The 19,124-nt window shown below is 44.8% G+C and overlaps 1 protein-coding gene across 1 annotated transcript in view; it reads left to right on the top strand.

The window, feature by feature from the left end:
- The window catches only part of LOC139592761 (alpha-2-macroglobulin-like protein 1), a 28,241-nt gene extending 14,848 nt beyond the window's left edge, over nt 1–13,393 (top strand). The window contains exons 21-37 of the mRNA XM_071432981.1: nt 69–195; nt 336–457; nt 631–682; nt 1,002–1,085; nt 1,553–1,729; nt 2,957–3,038; nt 3,136–3,292; nt 5,315–5,389; nt 6,135–6,288; nt 7,680–7,861; nt 8,265–8,480; nt 9,720–9,841; nt 10,607–10,697; nt 11,347–11,415; nt 11,668–11,770; nt 12,931–12,972; nt 13,368–13,393. Of these exons, the coding sequence (XP_071289082.1) occupies nt 69–195; nt 336–457; nt 631–682; nt 1,002–1,085; nt 1,553–1,729; nt 2,957–3,038; nt 3,136–3,292; nt 5,315–5,389; nt 6,135–6,288; nt 7,680–7,861; nt 8,265–8,480; nt 9,720–9,841; nt 10,607–10,697; nt 11,347–11,415; nt 11,668–11,770; nt 12,931–12,972; nt 13,368–13,393 (1,881 nt within the window). The remainder of the gene's footprint in view (nt 1–68; nt 196–335; nt 458–630; nt 683–1,001; nt 1,086–1,552; nt 1,730–2,956; nt 3,039–3,135; nt 3,293–5,314; nt 5,390–6,134; nt 6,289–7,679; nt 7,862–8,264; nt 8,481–9,719; nt 9,842–10,606; nt 10,698–11,346; nt 11,416–11,667; nt 11,771–12,930; nt 12,973–13,367) is intronic.
- Nucleotides 13,394–19,124: the final 5,731 nt, after the last annotated feature.

Genomic DNA, 19,124 nt, shown 5'->3' with positions numbered 1-19,124 from the left:
TGCTGCTTGGTGCAGTGCCTGTTACTAACACTAACCCAATGTGTGCCTGTACATCCAACCATGCTCAGGTCCACACCACTCTCACAGAGACCCCAGAACTGAAGGTGGATGCCTGTCCAAGCTGCCAGTTCACCAGCTGCCTCTGTGCCAACGAAGCAAAAACCTTCGTGTGGAACGTGATGGCCACCAAGCTGGGTGAGGCTGGGCAGAGGGATGCGGGGCAGCTCGTGGGAGGAGGGGTGGAGCTTGCCCACGTCTGCATGTCTGGATCTAATGCTTGTACATACAGCTGTCTGCTGGAAGTGCTCAGCAACGTGTCCCTGTGCTCCCTGCAGGCAGAGTGAACGTCACTGTGAGCAGCGTGGCAGAAGAGTCACACAGTCTGTGTGCTAACAAGATTGCTGTGACACCTTTGCAAGGAGGGAGAGACGCAGTGATAAAATCTCTGCTTGTGAAGGTTGGCCACATCTCAGGGTGGAGAACCCCTGGTGGCAGGGTTTGTCCCCTGGGGCAGTCAGCAAGATGCTAACAGGAAGTTTAGCCCCTTCTTGGACATCAGACCAACTTGCTAAGGCAGGGTGACTTCCTTTCCTGTTCTCCCTATCTGAACTACTCTTTCTCCATCTGCAGCCAGGAGGTGTCCTACAAGAGAAGACCCAGAATGCCTTTCTCTGTCCTGCAGGTAGGGGACAAAAATTCCTGACTGCCATTGATATGAGACCAGGATGGAAGGGACAGGGTAACTGCAAATGCCCAGAGGTGGGAGGGAATCAATCAGAGAGCAAGCACTGGTGGCACCATCCTGCCTGGGAGAACAACCACTATAATTTGTCCTTGTCAATCTTTTACCTGGCAAAATTTCCTGTATTAAGGCATGTGTTTGCAAGTCTTGGCTCCTGTGACTCGATGTCACATCATGCTTCACCTGGGTCTCCTTGGATGTTTCACTTGTACAAATAGCTTCTTCCATGGGATAAATGTCTGGGTTCTGCCTTCCTCAGATAACACCATCTCTGAAGAATTCTCCCTGACTCTGCCTGCAGAAGTGCTGGAGGGATCTGCCCGAGTCACGTTCTCTGTGATTGGTGAGAAAGGCTTTTCCTGCTCTTGGGTCTGTGGTGAAAAAACTTGCATAAAGCTTTGGCCTTATTAATGCATTGACCCAGCTCCTAATGAGATAATTTGTAAGGGGTGTGACATTAGCCTCAGAAATATTGATCAAGTAATCTTTTCCAATATTTAAGTGAACCAAAACAATCTTGCGTATTTCCACCAACGTTGTCTTTGCAATTCCTTTCCCATCTTGATACCCACTCAGGAATGACAGCTCTCTTTACTTTTCCTCAGACCCCCTCAAGCTTCCTTTCCTCCTCCCAGAACCATGATGGCTTCCTAATGTAGGAAGGGTCACCAGAAATCTCAATCATGTCTGTTCAGGAGGGACTGGCTCTTTTCTAGGATGCCAGTAGAGCCTAGGGAATGCAGCAGTCCTTTTGCTTCACACTGCTCAGTGTCTGTGCTTTTCCTTTCTCATGTCTCTCTCAAATGTAAGGTGATATCATGGGTCCAGCACTCCAAAATTTAGACCAGCTGCTAGACATGCCCTTTGGCTGTGGTGAACAGAACATGGTCCAGTTTGCACCAAACATCTTCATTCTCCAGTACCTGAACAAGACTAAACAACTGGACCCAAAAATTAAGGCTATAGCACTGACATTTCTGATAATAGGTAAGCATTGTCCTTCTTCCTTCTGCTGCAAAATGAAGCTGCTAGAAATCAAGAGTGTGGGGCATAGATGTGGGGCATAGAGTGTGGGGAGCTGAAGGGCAGGAGTGGGAGTGACTGCCAGAGCTGTGACAAAGGAAGGCATCACAGAGAAAAGGGAAATGTCTTATGGAAAGAAAAGTTTCTGAAGAAAGCACAACTTGTCTCTGCTGGTAATTGAGGTACTAAGTCTGCTTTTTTGAGAAAGGTGTAGGTAATTAGTGATTTCCATCATTATGTGATGCCTGTTCGTTCCCTTATCAGCCCAAGGCTCACAGAAGCACCTTGTGAAAAGACGGCATCAGCTGCTATTACATGGAATAACGAGTAGCCTTTGGGAGTAAATAGGAGTTCAGTAGCTTAATGTTTCCCTGTGTTTTAGAAAATATATTTTGGGGTCATGTAAATTCTCTCCAGTATAATCTGAATTTAATATAGTGCCTATGTTCGTGTCTCATGTTGTAATGTGCCTCATATTTCAGCCTGCCAGTCTCCTTGTCTGGACAGGATTTGACTCCTTTTCTTTCCCCCTTTTTCTCTGGTATTGCAAGCACGTACTGAGATCATGTTCATGTATTTGGGAGAGTGGGGTCTACCCAAGAGAATGGTGGTGGCAGAAAGACAAAGGGTAAACACTAAGGCCATGAGGAGGGTGGAGGTAGACCAAACAGATGTAGACAGCATTCTGCCCTCAAGGTTCAAAGGCATGGCTTTGTTGCTTCCTGTATATCCTGTAAAAAAGTGTTTTGTTGAGTCCCAGCAGGGTTAGGAGGAATGCTGAAAAGTAATTAGTGTTTCATTTGTGTCGCCTCTAGGAAAAGCCTTCCTCCTCACTCCTACCACCCTTTTTGTTCACAGCAAAGCCCCTGAAGGCTCCCTGGCACATGGGGAGCCATGAGGTGGCTGAGCATGTCACCCTTCTGCCAAACAGCAGGGCAGGAACCCACAGCACTGGCTCCAAACAGCTCCAGTAATGTAGATCAGCCTCCTGGCCACTTCAGCAGTGCTGTGCAGCTGCTTCTGTCACACTGATGCTGTGGGGTGCAGGGGGAGCTGGGGCTGGTGTCCTTGTCTCAGCAGCTCTGACTTTAAGACTGGTGAATCCTCTTGCTGTGGAGTCATCTTCCCATGGCTGGGATACAGTTTGAGGTGCTACAGGTGCTCACAATCAGCCATGTCTTGTTGTCACAGGGTACCAGCGTCAGCTGCTCTACAAACATGACGATGGCTCCTACAGTGCCTTTGGGAAAGGTGATGAGCAGGGCAACACGTGGTGAGTGACCAGAACTGCTACTGTCACCCTAAACCCGTTGTCCTTGCTGGTTCATCTCCTGGCTGTGACATGGGATTCCTCTGTGCTCTGGTCACAGGCTGACAGCTTTTGTAGCCAGGTCCTTTGGGCAGGCCAGCTCCCACATTCACATTGACAAGGACCACGTGCGGAGCGCTCTGCGCTGGCTGCAGAAGCACCAGCTGCCCAGTGGCTGCTTCCAGAGCGTGGGGAAGCTCTTCAACAATGACCTGAAGGTATGGCTGCCAGACATGGGAGTGGGAGCAGGAGGAACTCATGGTGAGGCACGGGGTTGCTTCCTCAGCCTTTTCCACTGTGAGCTGTTGTTGGGATCTTTAGCTGGTCAGAGTGACCCCGAGAAAAGTTAGAAAGTCTCTTTTCCCAGCCTGGCACTCAAAGAAGGAGTCAGAGCTCTTCATTTCTCGATCTCAAGGTTATTTATTTTATCTTATCTATAAAATTCTTTCTCCTGTCCTGCCAAGGTCCGCTCAGCAGGAAAGTCAGAGGCACTCTGCCTGCCCCTGGGGTGGTGTTATGTCTTTATACTAAAAACTACGTATACAATATTTACAATTACTTTCCAATACCTATCACCTATGTTAGACAGTGAGCTTCTACTCTAAACCAATCTAAAAGTGCCAACGTCACAGCAGAAGATGGAGGCCAAGAAGAAGAAGAAGGAGAAGGGCTGGACATACCCAGATTCATCCATCTTGTCTCCTGAACCCCCATTCTAAAAACCCCAAAATCTACTTTTTCACCCTGTGATAAATTCACTATCATTCTACTTAATTTGTCATGGCTTGCAGATCTTCATCTAAGGTTGGTAACTTCCTCCACAGATCATAATCAAATCCACAGGCATTTTGGGCTCTGTGCCAGGGTCTCTGAGACCCCTAGGAGGGGTCTTGGCTGCTCAGGACAGCCAGAAGGATGTCCTGGGTCCTGACAAGCAGTAGCACAAAGCAATGTCCCCATGGCCTAGCACAGCTAAGGCATCTTCCCAGACCTGAATGAAAAACGTGGCCTAAACCAGCAGTCATTTCCTCTGTGTGAGGTTTTAGACTCTGCTAGGCTTTCTTAATTTTCACTCTAGCCCAAAAGACAACATAGCTAATTGTGCCAAGGCACTTCAAGGGCACAGGGAAATGAGAAATCTTTTTCTATTTTAGTGCTTGTCTAGAACACGCTGGCTGGATTCTCCCTCTTCTCATACCTTACAGTGCACAATACTCTGTGCTCTAATACAAGATTGTCTGAAGACACAGTTGTCCTTCCACTGCCCCAAAAATATGACTCCTCCTAGAGCTTGTCATCCCCCAAATGATGCCTGCAGTGTAGCTGGAAATGCACCAAGCTCTTGGTGAACATGCCCCAGAGCTTAGGTACTGAGCAGCGCGTGTGCAGTATGGCAATACTTGGCTTCATCGCCTTTGTAAAGGTACAAATAATCCACAGTGGTCAGATTACAAAATTGCCCATGTTAAATACAAGCCAAATTTCTGAAAGAAAACAGGCTGCTACATTCATAAAGCAAAGGGTTACACATTTTTTTCCTAAAATTTGAATGCAGTACAAAATAAAACCAGAGTGTACATGTAGACTGTTCATCCTTGTCTGACTGTCATTAATTTCCCACCTTGAGCTTTCTATCTGAACAGAACTTTTTGGAACAGGTTTTGCACCTCCACCTGCCTCACACTTAAAAAGTTTCTTCTAGTCTGTGTGAATGACACTTCTTGGCATTTTAGCCCAATTTCCCCCTCTCATTTTAGATGTATTCTTGTCTCATATCTGAGGATGTAAGCAGAACTTCCCCAAGAATTAATGCCCTCTGAGATGAAAAGCAGCTCCTCAAAGCCTGTTAAACACATATTAACCTGTAGTTTCTCAAAGCCAGATGACTTATATGTAAACTTGCATAAATTCTTCTTTATGATGCAAATCCTGCATCATAAAAACTTTATTCAAGTGTACAGTGGTAACACATTTAATGAGATAAATTGCTTTACAGTTTGTTTCATGCCTTTCTATGAGAAGGGATGTCTAGGCTGTTTGAACAACATGGCTGAGACTGCCCTCAACAGCAAACTTGCAGCAAGCAGATTTTCAGCAAGTGAGCCTGGAGGGCTTTCCTGGCCAGGAATGCCCAGAAGCACATTGCTGTGCTCTCTCAGATGCAGTTTTTGGGGCTATGCAATGACAGGCAAGCAGTGGTTGAGTTTGTCCTTTCCTGATGACTGTCTGTGTGCTTGCAGGGCGGTGTGGATGACACAATCTCATTAACAGCCTATATTGCTGCTGCACTGGTGGAGCTCCATCTGGAGAGGAATGTAAGTCACACCTGAACTCCTGCAGGGCTTGGGGGCATGCTCCTCCATTCATTCTTCCCCTGGCTGGGGGCTTCAGGGACTACCCAGCGTGAGCTGGTGAAAGGTTCTGTCATTCCCACCTTGCTACACAAAACCAGGAAAATTTTATCTCGGTGAGGAGTTCTTAATATAAATGGCCTGATTTGCAGCAAAGCAGAGCACTTGCTTTTCCCAGCTCATCTCAAGGGAAACAGTTGTGTCGGAAAATAACAAAGGGTTTGCAGGGAGAGGCAAGGGTTTTTGTTAAACTGATCAACAGGGCTGAAGGAGGAAAAAAAGACTACTTTTCAGGTATGCACCATCCCCCTTCCCCCACATAAAAGCAGTGATCTTCAAGACAATTGTAGACTGTTCTAGAAAAAAAGAAATGATATTCCAGGCTTAATGGTACATTCTAAAAACATCATACCCTTCAGGATCAGACACCCACAGCAGAGTCTCTGACAATTCTGAGCCAGCATGTTACCAGGCACTTCCTACAGCTGGATTCTCCAGTGTATTAGCAATCCCCTATCCCAATAATAAGTCCAGCACACCTTTGCTTTCAACCCACAGTCAGTGATGCTTTGACCACTCTACCTCACATCTCACAGTCCTGGGAGAGATGCTAGCACTAAAGTACATCAATGATGTGTCTGGGATAGATGTTCACAACAACATGGTGTTTGGTCAGAGGAAATTCACTTGGTTTGGATTCCTTTTTCAGGACACCATGTTGGAAAATGCCTTACATTGCCTCAAGAATGTAACACTTGATGAGACAAGCCTCTATGTCAAGGCTTTGATGGCTTATGTCTTCACACTGAGTAAGGACATGGAGATGAGAAAGCAGCTCCTGGATATGGTACAGAAGGAAACTGGTAGGTTGTTGCTTTGGGGTCCTAGAGATCATGACTGTGTTGAAGGTCTGATATCTGTAGCATTTAATTGCAGTATTCTGGGAGATTCAGCTATTCACAAATACACTTTTGTGTCAGAAAATCATAATTTATTCAAACTATGACAATCTCTAGTTTTCTCAGACCCAGGAAACAATTTCTAATCAAAAGGAGCAGAGGTTATCCATGCTTAATTTGTGCAGTTAAAATGCTTATTTGTGTCATGGTGCTCCTGTAATTCTTCAGCAATTCATACATAGTACAAGAGATCTTGCAGAGCAAACTTGTTTCACCATGTCTGTTCAGCTGCTGGTCAGAACATTTACTTGAAAAATTCAAATGTTTTGACTGATTCCCCATTGCTGTGCTACTCAGCTCAGGGCCCTTGGATGGGTGGGCCTTTACTGCTGTGCTGCTGAGCTTGGTTCTTCCTTTTGTCTCATTAGCTTGGGAAAAAAAATAGACTTCTGTCCTGAGTGAGGATTCTGGGGTAGGTGTTCAAAGCACCTAAGCCTATGGTTAAATATTTGATAATATTACCTAAGCTGGTTTAAGTAAGTTCTTCCTCACATTTCCTTGTCTGGCCGTGTGGTGAACTACATTGAGGGCTGAAAAATAACATATTAACAAAACAAAGGGAGAGAGGATTTTTCAGCCTGACCAGCTACCAGTGCTGAGTGTTGCTCACTGCATAGCCAATCAAGCTGCCAGCTGGAACAGGAAGGAGTAGAATTGCACACATTCAGTGCAGTACTTGTTCAGAACTGCCTCTGTGATAATACACATGGAAGAAGGAAAATACCTTCCATTGTGATAAACATAATGAAGGTTCTCTGTAGAGGACTTTAGCTAAATTCTGAAGTCTTGAGGCTGGTATTATGCAAACAAGTGAAGGTTTTTTCTGAAAACTGACTTTGAATTTAAAAGCATTTCAGGTTTTCACACTTGTACCATTGCAGAAGATTCCTACACAATTAAGCCTGGCACAATTAGCTAAATTCTTAGCTGAATTTGGTTAGTCTCCTACTACCACTGCAGGAAAATATTCAACTGGACTCAGATGTATACAGTGCTTGTGAGCTTGAACCTGAAATGGGAGCCCAGCTCTTGCTTAAATTGCCCTTCACTATGCACTGCATAGTGAGGATGCCAGCAAAGTTGGGTAGTAAAATATCTCCTCAAAGACTGAGAAGTTCTGTACAAAAGGCACAAGTGATTGGAAAGATGAGTCCTAGAGCTTTTCAGCACAGGGGGTCCTGTTATTCTATACTAGGCAAATGCAGAAACAGCAAAAATGCTGAAGCTTGGAGACATAACTTTGAATATATAGGGATCTACAGTTCTTCTCTTCCACATATTTCTTCCCCCATCAGCACAGCTACTGACATCTCAATCTGCTGATGAAACATCTTCTTCCATGATTGAGACAGTAGCCTACATCATCCTGGCTCATGTCTCCAAACCAGACTCGTCATTTAATGAAGCCTCACTGAGCAAGCTTGTGCACTGGCTCAGTGCACAAAGAAATGCCTTTGGAGGATTTGCTTCCACACAGGTAACAAACCAGGGAAAATCATGGGGGCAAAAGTTGTTGTGCCTGGAGTCATGTGCACATCTCTCACGTGCATGTCACTCTAGACCCATCCTTTGCAGACAAAGGTATGTGAGCCCTGTTTGGGAAAGGGAGTGTTATGGGGAAACTCTTCTCTGTGCAGTGTAACTGGGATTACCCAGGATCTCTGGTACTGCTAAGCCCAGAGCTCACAAGCTGCCTGTTCTAGGTAAGAAAAATCATCCTGCTGCCTGTGGCATAGGCCCTACCTATGCACTTAGTGGGATAGAGCCTGCCTGTGTCAGAGTGTGAATCAGGGCCATGAGGACTGTAGTTCTCTCTGCAGTCCCTGAACTGCTGTGCTGGGTCTTGTCCTGCAGCTAAGTGACTCTGACTCTCCCTCCAGGACACGGTTGTCAGCCTGCAGGCCCTCGCTCAGTATGCAGCCCTGATTCCTCAGGAGATGAGAGATGTCAAGGTGGCAGTGAAGGGAAAGGGGGCTTCTCCACTGGAGTTCCATGTGCACAGGAACAACAAGTTGGTCCTGCATCAGGCATCTCTCCCTGCAGACACAGGGAGCTACACAGTGCAAGCGACGGGCAGTGGCTGCGTTTATGTGCAGGTGCGTACGTGTGAGGAACAGAGCTCTCAGGCTTTGCCTCTGACTACTGAAGGGAGGTTTGGCTTTAAGCAGCTACTATAGCCTTAAGTTCTGAGTAGGATTTTGCCTTCTAGGCAGAATCATGTCAAACTTGAAGGTACTCAGGTGTACTTTGTTGACAGGGTTTCATGTAACCATCTCTGGTATCTCCTCAGAAATGTCTCAGCTTTGCTGTCCTATCCTACAGAGGCATGTCATTAATAAGAAACCAGTAGATCTGAAGTCAGAAGTAATGAGACACAGAAGAGTACATGCTTTGATTTTGAATGTTTGTTGTTGGTGTCACTGCTTCAGGAGCTGGACACTTCTGACACAAAATTCTTTGGGTGTTTATCACATGCAGACATGAGGAGTGAAGTGGTACCACAGTCTTCTTATTCCAGTATACACCGACACAACTGGTCCATCAGGAGGATACATCTTATTTTTCTGGCAGTGTTGACAGTTGTTCACTTGTGAGCCATTCATCCATCAAAGAACTCAAGTCACTCCCTGTGAACACCTTTTCTGCTGGGTCACTTCTGTTCAGATGATGCCCACAGAGAATCTTATGATGCTCACAGAGAATCTGCAAGCAGTGTCTAGTCAAGGGGACACACCAATTATTAATTGCTAATGCATGTAGGAGGTAACTAGAACCATACTACACTTGCATACAGTCAGTGAGCATAAGACACCTGATGAGCACGTGCTGGGGAGGCAGTCAGTCACCAGGCAGGTGGAGGAACATTGGCCTATGCTGCTCTTTGGATGACTTTCATCCTCCTACCTGCTGAGCTGTCTTCTTCCAATTTTTAGTTCTTCTTCTTCAGGGATGGTAATTGTTCTGCCAGTATTTTCCTATTTATTGAGACCTAGAGCTACTGACTATTAGCATGTCAAGAGTTAACAGTTACACTTCTTTCTCCTCCTGGGGCTGTTTTAGCTAATGTGCTTCCTTGAACCTTAACAGATAGTTATTTTTTTTTATGGGACTGAATGAGGTTTTGAATCACAGATAGTTGAGTCTCCGAGTTTTGAGTTGCATTTGACAGGTGTATCTGATGCAATGTGCTAAACAGCACATCTCTGAACAGAAAGTGCATTTGAGTCCAACTGTGTTAGCCACTGTCTACCAATCCATTAAAGCTGGATGCATAGGTAGTGCTTTACTCAGGGAAACTCTGGGGCACTTCACAGAGATGTTTTCTCCCCCACCAGACTACTTGGTACTATAACATCCCACCACCAAAAACAGAAGAGGTCTTTCTCCTGAATGTGGAAACAGTACCAAGACAATGTGATGGTGTCAGGAAAGAGTTTGACATACGTGTGTCTGTCAGGTATGAGATCCTCTTTCTTCAGTGGAAAAAAGTATGAACCCAGTTATATGACTAGAACCCCAGGAAAGCCTCCTGTCTGTAGAATCACAGACACAGGATTACTTTCTTCTTCTCTATAGATCCCAAGGAGATTGCTAACTAAGAATTAAGGCCTGGAGAAGCGTGGCAGTGCACTGGTAGTGTCTTGCACGACCACAGCAACCATCTCAGGCAGCTCAGCAGTCCCCAGAGCACCAGCAGCTGAGCTCCCATGTTGGCATCCTGGGCTGAACCAGCCCTGAGATGCATCCCCCTGTAGTGTGAAGCACTGCTGGAACTAGACAGCAGAAACTCCAGTCCCTATCCATATTTCACTTGCCTGCATATGTCTAGAGTGAGAGTCTTGATCCACATCCTCCATGCCTTACTGTCCTTACTTAAGAGGACAATAAGAACAGTAAGAAGGAGAACAATAGCAACATTTCCACTCTCTGCCTGTAACAGCAAAGGTCATTTCTCTACCTTGGAGAGGGCAATCAGGAATAATATGGCCGGAAGCCATATTATTTCTACATTAACCATAACACATTTGCTGCACAATCGCTGTCCATATTGAGTGAGTAGATGTGGACCAATTTTTGTCCCTTTGTCCCACCAGTTAGACATGTGATATGAGCTTTCATATCACTATAGGGCAGAGCAAAGTTTGGAAGTGTCCATTTGTATCTCCTAGAAATGCTGTTCTGCCTTCCACATCTAACCTGCTTCTCTCCTGACCTCCTTCAGATATGTAGGGGACCGTGGGACGAGTAACATGGCCCTGGTGGAGGTGGAGATGCTGTCAGGGTTCATTCCTGTTCAGAGCTCTGTGAAGGAGGTAAGACTTCCTTTGGCTTTCCTTGAGGATATCAAAATCTATTTTCCAGATGTATCTCAGTCAGAAATATCCAAACATTTAAGAAGTGTCGTAGAACAGGAATTACTAGTGCAGATATAACAGGCTATTTCACAAGGCAATTTTCCACTTGCACAAGTGGGTTGTGCAGTTTTCATGTTCATAGTGAGGACTGCATACACAGGAAGAGGTCAGAGAGAAGATGAAAAAGCACCTAGTTAGAATCACCTGGCATGCACTGGGCCCCTTTGCACTTACCAGTGCCATTTTTAGGGATATTCCATAAAGTGGTGTTGAATCCCATAGTGTTGTTCAATGACATGCCCCAGTGTTCCACACAATAGCTAGAGAGATCTGACATAGCCTCGTACTAACCAGTTTTCCCTTTGCTACAAGTGATGACAATAGGAACATGTTCCAAGGACACTGGTACCAAAACTGAAAACTATTTTCTAAGGCTTGATGTGCTCCCAGCAACCTCAATGCCACGGAATGCAAACTTGACTAGTCCTCAGGCTAGGCTTAGTGTTTTTGTCAACAGTGGTTCATTAACAAATTCCAAATCTGCTGTGAAACAGGGAAGGCCAATAAGCTGATGTTAACCATGCTTATCTCTTGCCTTCCTATACAGCTGGAGAAGATACCCCTCGTGAAAAAGACGGAGATAAAACCAGACAAAATCACAATCTACTTGGAGGAGGTAAGAGGAAGACCACAGGGAACTGCCCATTCATGTAGTAGCAACTGAAGTACTTTGCATGGGGACTTTTGCAGATTAGAAATACAAATCTCTAGGCTGGTCAAGCAGGCTAAACTTATCACAGAAGAGGAAGAGGGTGGAAGAACCTGGAAAGGTAGAAAAAAACCCTTTGATGCAGAAGGAGTAAAGTTAGTATGTAGGTGATTTTGAGATGATCAGTGCATTTCTACTCACTTTCATTCTTCTCTCCAGCTGGGTGAGAGTTCCCTGAAGCTTAACATCTCAGTGGAACAAGATGTTGAAGTGCAGAATCTAAAAGCTGCAACAGTGCATGTCTATGACTACTATAAGCCAGGTGAGATTTCACTGACATTGGTGTAAAGTAACTATTCTACCCCCCACTCAGACATAATTATGGCTGTGACCCTAATTCCCTTCAACCCCCTTATTCCAGTGCATGTCCTCCTGCAATTTCAAACTTGGGTTTCCTCTGTACAAAATTTCAATATTCAGGTACCCAGTGGCTTAGAAAATTCTTGAGACAAGGCTGCCTGGCACTAGGATTATGATGTGGGGTGTTATGTGTTCCATGACTATGTTTTTTTCATCTAGCTTCAATATAGAAGACTTCTCTCACAATTTGCCATGAGTTCTCCAGCTTTTAAGCTTTCTTGAGAATACTTAGGCACTTACTGAAAATCAGTATTACGTAGTGCTACCCTGATCCACTAGAAGGCAGAATTTAGCTGTATGCATTTCATGTAAAGTGTAGTAATCCTACAATCCATTGTGTCCTGCCATGTCTCAGAGGAAAATAGGAAAATAATTTGTTACCCTTTAAAGCTCTAAATGAATTATTAACACAGAGAAGAGAGATTTTGATTATATTTTGAGTCTTTCTGATTACTCTGTGCTCAGTATGAGACAAAACAGCAGATGGAACATTAAGAATTATTTTTTAAAAAAAATTGAGAACAAAATGGAAAAACTGCCACTGGAGATTTCAAAAGCAGCACTATGTGTCATATACTAAATTCCATTCTTGTTCCCCTTTCCACCGTGGCAAGAAAAGGACACTTTTTAATCCAGGTATTACAGAGCTAAATATTGACACCTAATATGCTCTCCCTCTGCTATTTCATCCTGTACAAGAATTTTTGTGCTTAGTACATACAATTTAAAGAGTGTTATCTGACATGAAAATACTAATTATCACTAAATAAGCCAGGCTATCAGGACACGCTGTGGAAAGGTTTTTTATTTACAAAAGATGTCCTTGCATTAGAAAGTATCACAGTGCACAAGATGATCTTTTACAGCTGTGTGGGATACATGTTGTGGGGACAGATTGCTGGCCTGACCCACTAGAGACATTACTTTGTTCCTGCATTCACAGTCTGAGGAGTGAAGAATTAAGGCAGTGGGTTGGTTGTGCTACTGAAAAAGAAGTTTGGCACTACCGTGCCATGCAGTCCTGCAGCTCACCACCCTGTCCCTCCCCTCTTGTTTCTACAGATGAACGCTCGGCAAGAGAATATGCTTTCCCCTGCAGTTCAGGTTAGTGCTAACAGGCTTCCAGCTGGGACAGGGCAGAGGACTGCTGGTAAGCAGGCAAAGCATCCCACCTCTGCTCTGCATTTTATCCTGTCATGTGATGTAGAGCCTTCTTGGAATGCAGGTTGAATTGGGATCTACTTACTGGTTGTGGGCACAGTTTCTAGCCCAGGTATTAATCTCATTGAGGCTTGAGCATACCCTGGGAGGTTAAAATGATCTCTTTTTATTTTATTTCCATGCAGTCCTCACAGCATCCTAAGTCTAAGTACAACAGGAAATGCCTATGTCAATGATAAAAAGATATTGCAACTCATCCTATAAGAGTCTCTTAGTCCACAGACACCTTCCTAAAAATTCATCAGGCACTTTTAATTTTCTTTCCTTTCTTTCTACAGATACCTCAAAGCAGGTTTCCTCCTAGTATGCTCTGACTCTGCAACCTGAGTTTTCTGCCTGCGTAGAGGGAAAACTTTATTGCTCCAGCTCTTCCCTTCCCTGCTGTGTTGGAAACACCCTATTTCCTTTGCCCTATGTTTCTATGTGAAAAGTGGCTTAATACACATTAGTTTGGAAGCGGGTGAAATAAAGTATGTGGAACCTGGAAAGAAGGCAGTGACTTGACAGTTGAAGATTTCAGTGCCTGAAAAAGAGAGAAACACTGTGCATGTTGTGGTTACATACTTTGCATTTGGTCACCATAGTGATTTAAATCTCTCTCATCCCCAAGTCCCATCTCTGAGCTCCCTTTTCAATTCAATTAACTCAATAGTTGATCTGCAACCAAACTCCATGAAAAAAAAAACCAAACTCATTTTTAACCCTGATCTGGTTTACTACCTGATCCTCTGAGTCATTTTTCTGTCATCCTCTGAGTCATTTTTTACAACTGAAGAGTAGGAACAGGCAAGGGAATGCTAAGGAAGAAATACTTTACCAGTTCATTCAGACAGAAAAGAACTGTACAGCAGTCTTATGAAGGGAGAGCATGAAACCAAAATAACACTCACTACACATTCACTGCATATTTAGACTCTGACAACACCTAGTCCCATCCTGTCAAGACATTAACCCCAATGACTAATCCTTACCTGTGGCACTACTTAAAAAAGACAACAATCTGAGGAATTTCAGGATGCAGCACATGCAACAAGACAACAGAGTGTATGCAGATGGCCCAGAGGGAATTGCAGTGCCATTAGGGAGATAGCACTCATAAAAAGGGGGATACTGAATAAGAAAAAATGGGTACTAGTTTCACAGAACTGATTGCCAAAAGATAAATTACTACATACCAAAAATGTATTAAGGTATGAAGTAAGGTATGAAGTCAACAAGCCCAGGGGCAATGGAAAAGAAGTGAGCAAGATAAGCTGGGAATTTGGGAAGTGATGAGCCTCTAAACAGGAAGTACTTTGGGAGAAAAAAAAGGGAAAAAAGGAACATGAAGTGAAGCAGGTCGTGTGACAAGGATTGCTTGGGTTATCCCTGTGTAGTAGCCCTTTGCCGATAAACACGGCTTGCAAAAGGGCAGCAAATATTTTTTTGTTTTCTCTGACCATTCAGAACAATTGGTCCATAAAGTGAGCAGAACCAGCCCTTCCACATGGGGACAAAAGGAAAACAAAAGTCTCACAGCAGTGCTTAACAAGCATTTAGAGGAGGTAGAAAACCTGAGGAACCAAGTGATACATTCTCTGGACAGCTGATGCAAAAAGCAGATAGGGTTGAGTTCAAGGAAGCAAAAATATGAAGGGACAAACCTCCAAGGATTGTTCCCCTAGCATTGTCCCTTCCCAAGACAGGGTAGGAGTCAACAGAGACTGTTCAATGATGCTCTGCAAAGGGAGCAAAGTGAGACCTGTTGCCTGTCCTGGTTGCCTTCTTGGCAAGTCTCTTCCTCTGGATATTTGGGCTGGACTGGAAGAGCTTTGGGATTAAAGCCCTCTGATCTGTTGAACCTCAAATAAGAATGTTGTAAATAAAACCTGAAGTCTGTAACCCAGCATGCTCACTGTGTCCGTGAGCCAGGCTCTCCCATCTCTAAATGGACATGTGCCAAGGATCTGCTTTACAGTTCATGGGATCAGATTGCCATGAAATTAGATCCTGATAGAAGCAGCCCACCAAGATTCCTCTGCTTCTGAAGATAGGATATCTTGGCACCTTGTACCTGTGTGGGGCAGATAAGTGAGAAAAACAAGTGTGTGAAATATGAATACAAACAGACATTTCCAGGCTGTGGTTTCAAATCAGATAGATGTTATTCAGCTGCAGATGAGGGGTTGAGGAAGCTGGCAAACCAGAGAACTGAAAAAAAGCTGCTGTGTGGCAAGCTCTCATAAGATAGGAAATGTACAGCAGAAGTCAGTGAGCTCTTTGCCTCTTGAATTAAATATTAGGGAATGCAATAAGTGGCTAGTCTGTGCTGGATGGACAATCTGATGCTTGCTCAGTTCTGTGGCTGTTGAAAAGTGTTCTCTGTCCTTGGTGACATCCATAGGAAATACCTTCCAGGGCAAGAAAGGAACCCTTGTAATGTGTAAGCAAAGGTAGGGCTGGTGGCCAGGAGACTTAATTCCACCACCTCACTACAAGCAGCTGTGTGGATCTTGGTTGCCCAAGTAGTCTGGAAGTAACTGGGAAATTTCCTGCAAAGTTTTGCTGCTTTAATCTGTGAAAAAAGAAGGTCCAGAAGAGCATAGTGCAGGCAGCAGCTAACAGGCATTCTGGTCACCAGCATCTCAGACAGCAAGGGATTTTTCTGCAAAGAGAAGCTTTTAAAAGGAGTGGGAAGTAGGCTCCTTGAAAGAAGGATGACTGTAAGCACACAAGATGGCCCTAAATGGATTCTGGCCTTGTTAGGGCACTATTATAAAAATAAATGGCATATTAAAAATCTGTACATGAAAAAAGTAGTCTGTACAATGACCAGTCCACTACAAGAGACAGGGTGTTCCTTCTGAGGTACCTGAAGGTGATGGTCTCACTTCCAGGCTGAAGTGAGTAAATGGGCGTGGGAAAGGGAAAGAAGACAAATGCAGTTACATAGACTACATGTCTGTTTACATGCCTATACTATAAGAATCTATACGGCACAGTATGCAGGCTCATGCTTATGCTATGTGCTGTTCATAGAGATGTTTATATGCTGTTTATATGCAGGCTCATGCTTATGCTATGTGCTGTTTATTCACCTGTGTATAAGGTACATTTACTGCCACTGTGTTCCTGATAAACTGGAAAAAACCCCGTGAGCTCGGAAGGTGCACTTTTCCTGCAGGGCCACTGAGTGTCACCATCACTCCGTGCCTTGCTCTGCAAGATGCCGTTTCTCCGGGGAATAAATCTCCGTTTCTAAAACGGGCTGGAATGGAGGGAAAAAAAAAAAAATCATCGGAATGAAAATGGGCTGCTTCTTCCTTTTCTCCGGAGCTCGGAAGAGCTGCACCTGAACCGTGAGCTATCTACGCAATGAATTCTGCCTTATGTGTAGGCAAAGCATTTGACAGGTTTCCAGCCAGACCCTCTAAACCATTTTACGATCTGCAGCATGATCCTCAGTGACAACAATTATGGGACTGAACAAGTGCTTTATCAGGAGACACTAAAAAGGCTGGGATCTCACCATCTGGGGAGCAGAATGAACAGAATAGATATCGGCCAGGTGCACTTGCTTTCCCTGAAACTATTAAGGACAGCTGAACCTGGTGGGCTGAAAGATCCAGTGGCTTCTTTTTTTCCTGGGTCAGTGGAGGTGAGTGAGAGCTTTCTTGTTTCACACCCCAGCAGTAGCAGAGTGGTGTGCAAGTCCACAAAAGACATGTACACATAGGTTAACTCTGACAGGAGACAATAATTCAGAGACACCCACATCAGCACAGTGTCACTGGCCTCATCCTGTTCCTAGCATTTTCATAGATGTCAGGTTTTTGGCCCTATAAACCTTTCATCCTACTTGCTGACTAACAGACCACAAAACAAAGAGCACAATAATACAGGAAACAAATAATTTATTAAAAATGTAATGCAGGCTCCCGTGATCAGATACCTTGTGCACACAAACATACTGATTGCATTTGACTGGCTTTGTTTATACCTACCTTCTCTCCATTTGATCCACCTTGATCCCTCCATTTCCCTGCCTGTGATTTTTATCCCAAGCATACCAGTGCAGTTTTGAAAACCCTAAAATTCTCTTTATCAGTTCCAACATCCTCCCACAGCTGCTAACTACTCCCCCTCGTAAGTCCTAAAGCCTCTTTATTGCAGTATTTTCCCCTAGTCGTATTGCAGTAACTGCCCTTCGTTTGCATACATTCCAGAGTTTCCTCCTTTGAATCCACTTCAGTGGGTTTTGCAAGTGGGACAAATGGCTTAGTCGTTCATCCAGTTGTTGGGGCTTTTAGGCGTGGTTGATTCCCGGGGATTACTGTTTGCTGGGTTTCCTGCCTTGTCATTGTTTCTTTGTTCACTGTCTGACCTTTTGTTTTGAATAACCTTAAATATCTCCTTGAAAATCAGCCAGACAGTTTTCCATCTGAATTGGAAAAGAAGCCCTCAGCATTTAGAGCAAGTATGTTTGGTAATAGCCTAAATGCCCTCTTGTACGGTGTGTTTTGCTGATTTTTAGCCAGCAGCAAATATTATTCTGTGATTCTAAGTAAATGGGAATTCACTGCAATTCATAATGGGAATTTTTTTCCTGTGAACTGATTGCCCAGCACTGTCATTACAGAGCCAGATGCAACTTTCTTACAACATGAAGCTCAAAGATGCCATTTGCAGAAGTGTTTATGGTGCTTATAGCTTCAGTGGTGCTTGAGCTTCTGCCCCTTGTACACGTAGATGGAACGTGACTCATTCTGTTTGTCTTTTGCTGCATCCCACTTGTCCTTGGTGCACGTGATGGCATTCTGAAGGGAAACTCACCAGCTCTCATCAAGATGAGTCACTGGTCTGACCCGATGGGCATTTATTTTCTTAGAAACAAATATGTTGATTGTAAAATCATAGAATGCTTTGGGTTGGAAGGGACACTAAAGATCATCTAGTTCCAAACCAACAGGACATGGACAGGGACACCATCCACTAGACTAGGTTGATCAAAGTTGTTTCTCACACATACAACCTGAACTCGAACACTTCCAGGAGTGGGGCATACACAGCTTCTCTTGGCAACCTGTGCCAGTGCCTCACCATCCTACAAGAAAGAATTTTTTCCTAATAATTAATCTAAACCTGCTCTTCTTCATTTTGGAGCCATTGCCCCTTGTCCTGTCACTGCATGCATACATACGTCCTCTCCACTTACCATCTAAAGATGACAACATTACAGTTAAAAATTCGTAAATTTGCCTTAATCAACCACTCATACCCTAAACCAGGCAACTGACAGGCAACAAACTGATGCTCTTTGAGAGTAATCAAGAGAAGCAAGGCCCAAGCGCCTGCACAGCACAGCTTCTCTTCTAAAAGCTGCCAGTGAGCTCTGGCACTGTGGTTTTTTTTATGTTCATGCAGGTTTCTACTGTGCACCTCTACGTGTGTACACATGTAGAAGGCAAAAAACTGCCTGCTGCATCCTGTTTGTTCATCAAAGCTTGTTGCAGGTACCAACACAAACAGTTTACAACCTACATTCTTCTCCCAGGCAGCTAGCAACAGGATGAGAGGACATAGTCTTTAGCTGCTGCGCCAGGGGAGGTGTAGGCTGGACACAGGAGGAATTTCTTCATAGAAAGGGCGATTCGACATTGGAATGGGCTGCACAGGAAGGTGGTGGAGTCACCATTCCTGGAGGTGTCTAAGGAAAGACTGGACATGGCACTCATGGTCTATTGACATGGTGGTGTTCGGTCACAGGCTGGACTCGATGATCTCAGAACCGAATTGATTCCGTACTACCTAAAACGACTAGCACTTAACAAGGTTGATCAGTCTCCAGAAGGACGGACGGTAAAGCGAGACCCGGCAGAGGGGACACCCGCTCAGGCTGGCGCAGCACCAGGCTGTGACTCCCATCGGCGCCGTGACGCCTCGGTGCCAGCCCCGCAGGCACAGCAAGCAGCCGCGGGCGAGGAGCGGGGCCGGCTCGGGGCCGAGCCGGGCGCTGCTCCGCCGTTCCCGCCGCCGCCGCCGGGCTCGCTCCCGTC

Source organism: Agelaius tricolor, unplaced genomic scaffold (genome assembly GCF_023055355.1).
Source record: "Agelaius tricolor isolate 1412-34295 unplaced genomic scaffold, bAgeTri1.0.p SCAF_9, whole genome shotgun sequence".
NCBI lineage: Eukaryota > Metazoa > Chordata > Aves > Passeriformes > Icteridae > Agelaius > Agelaius tricolor.
Note: the sequence above shows the minus strand (reverse complement) of the source record. Positions and strands in the feature narration are given on the sequence as shown.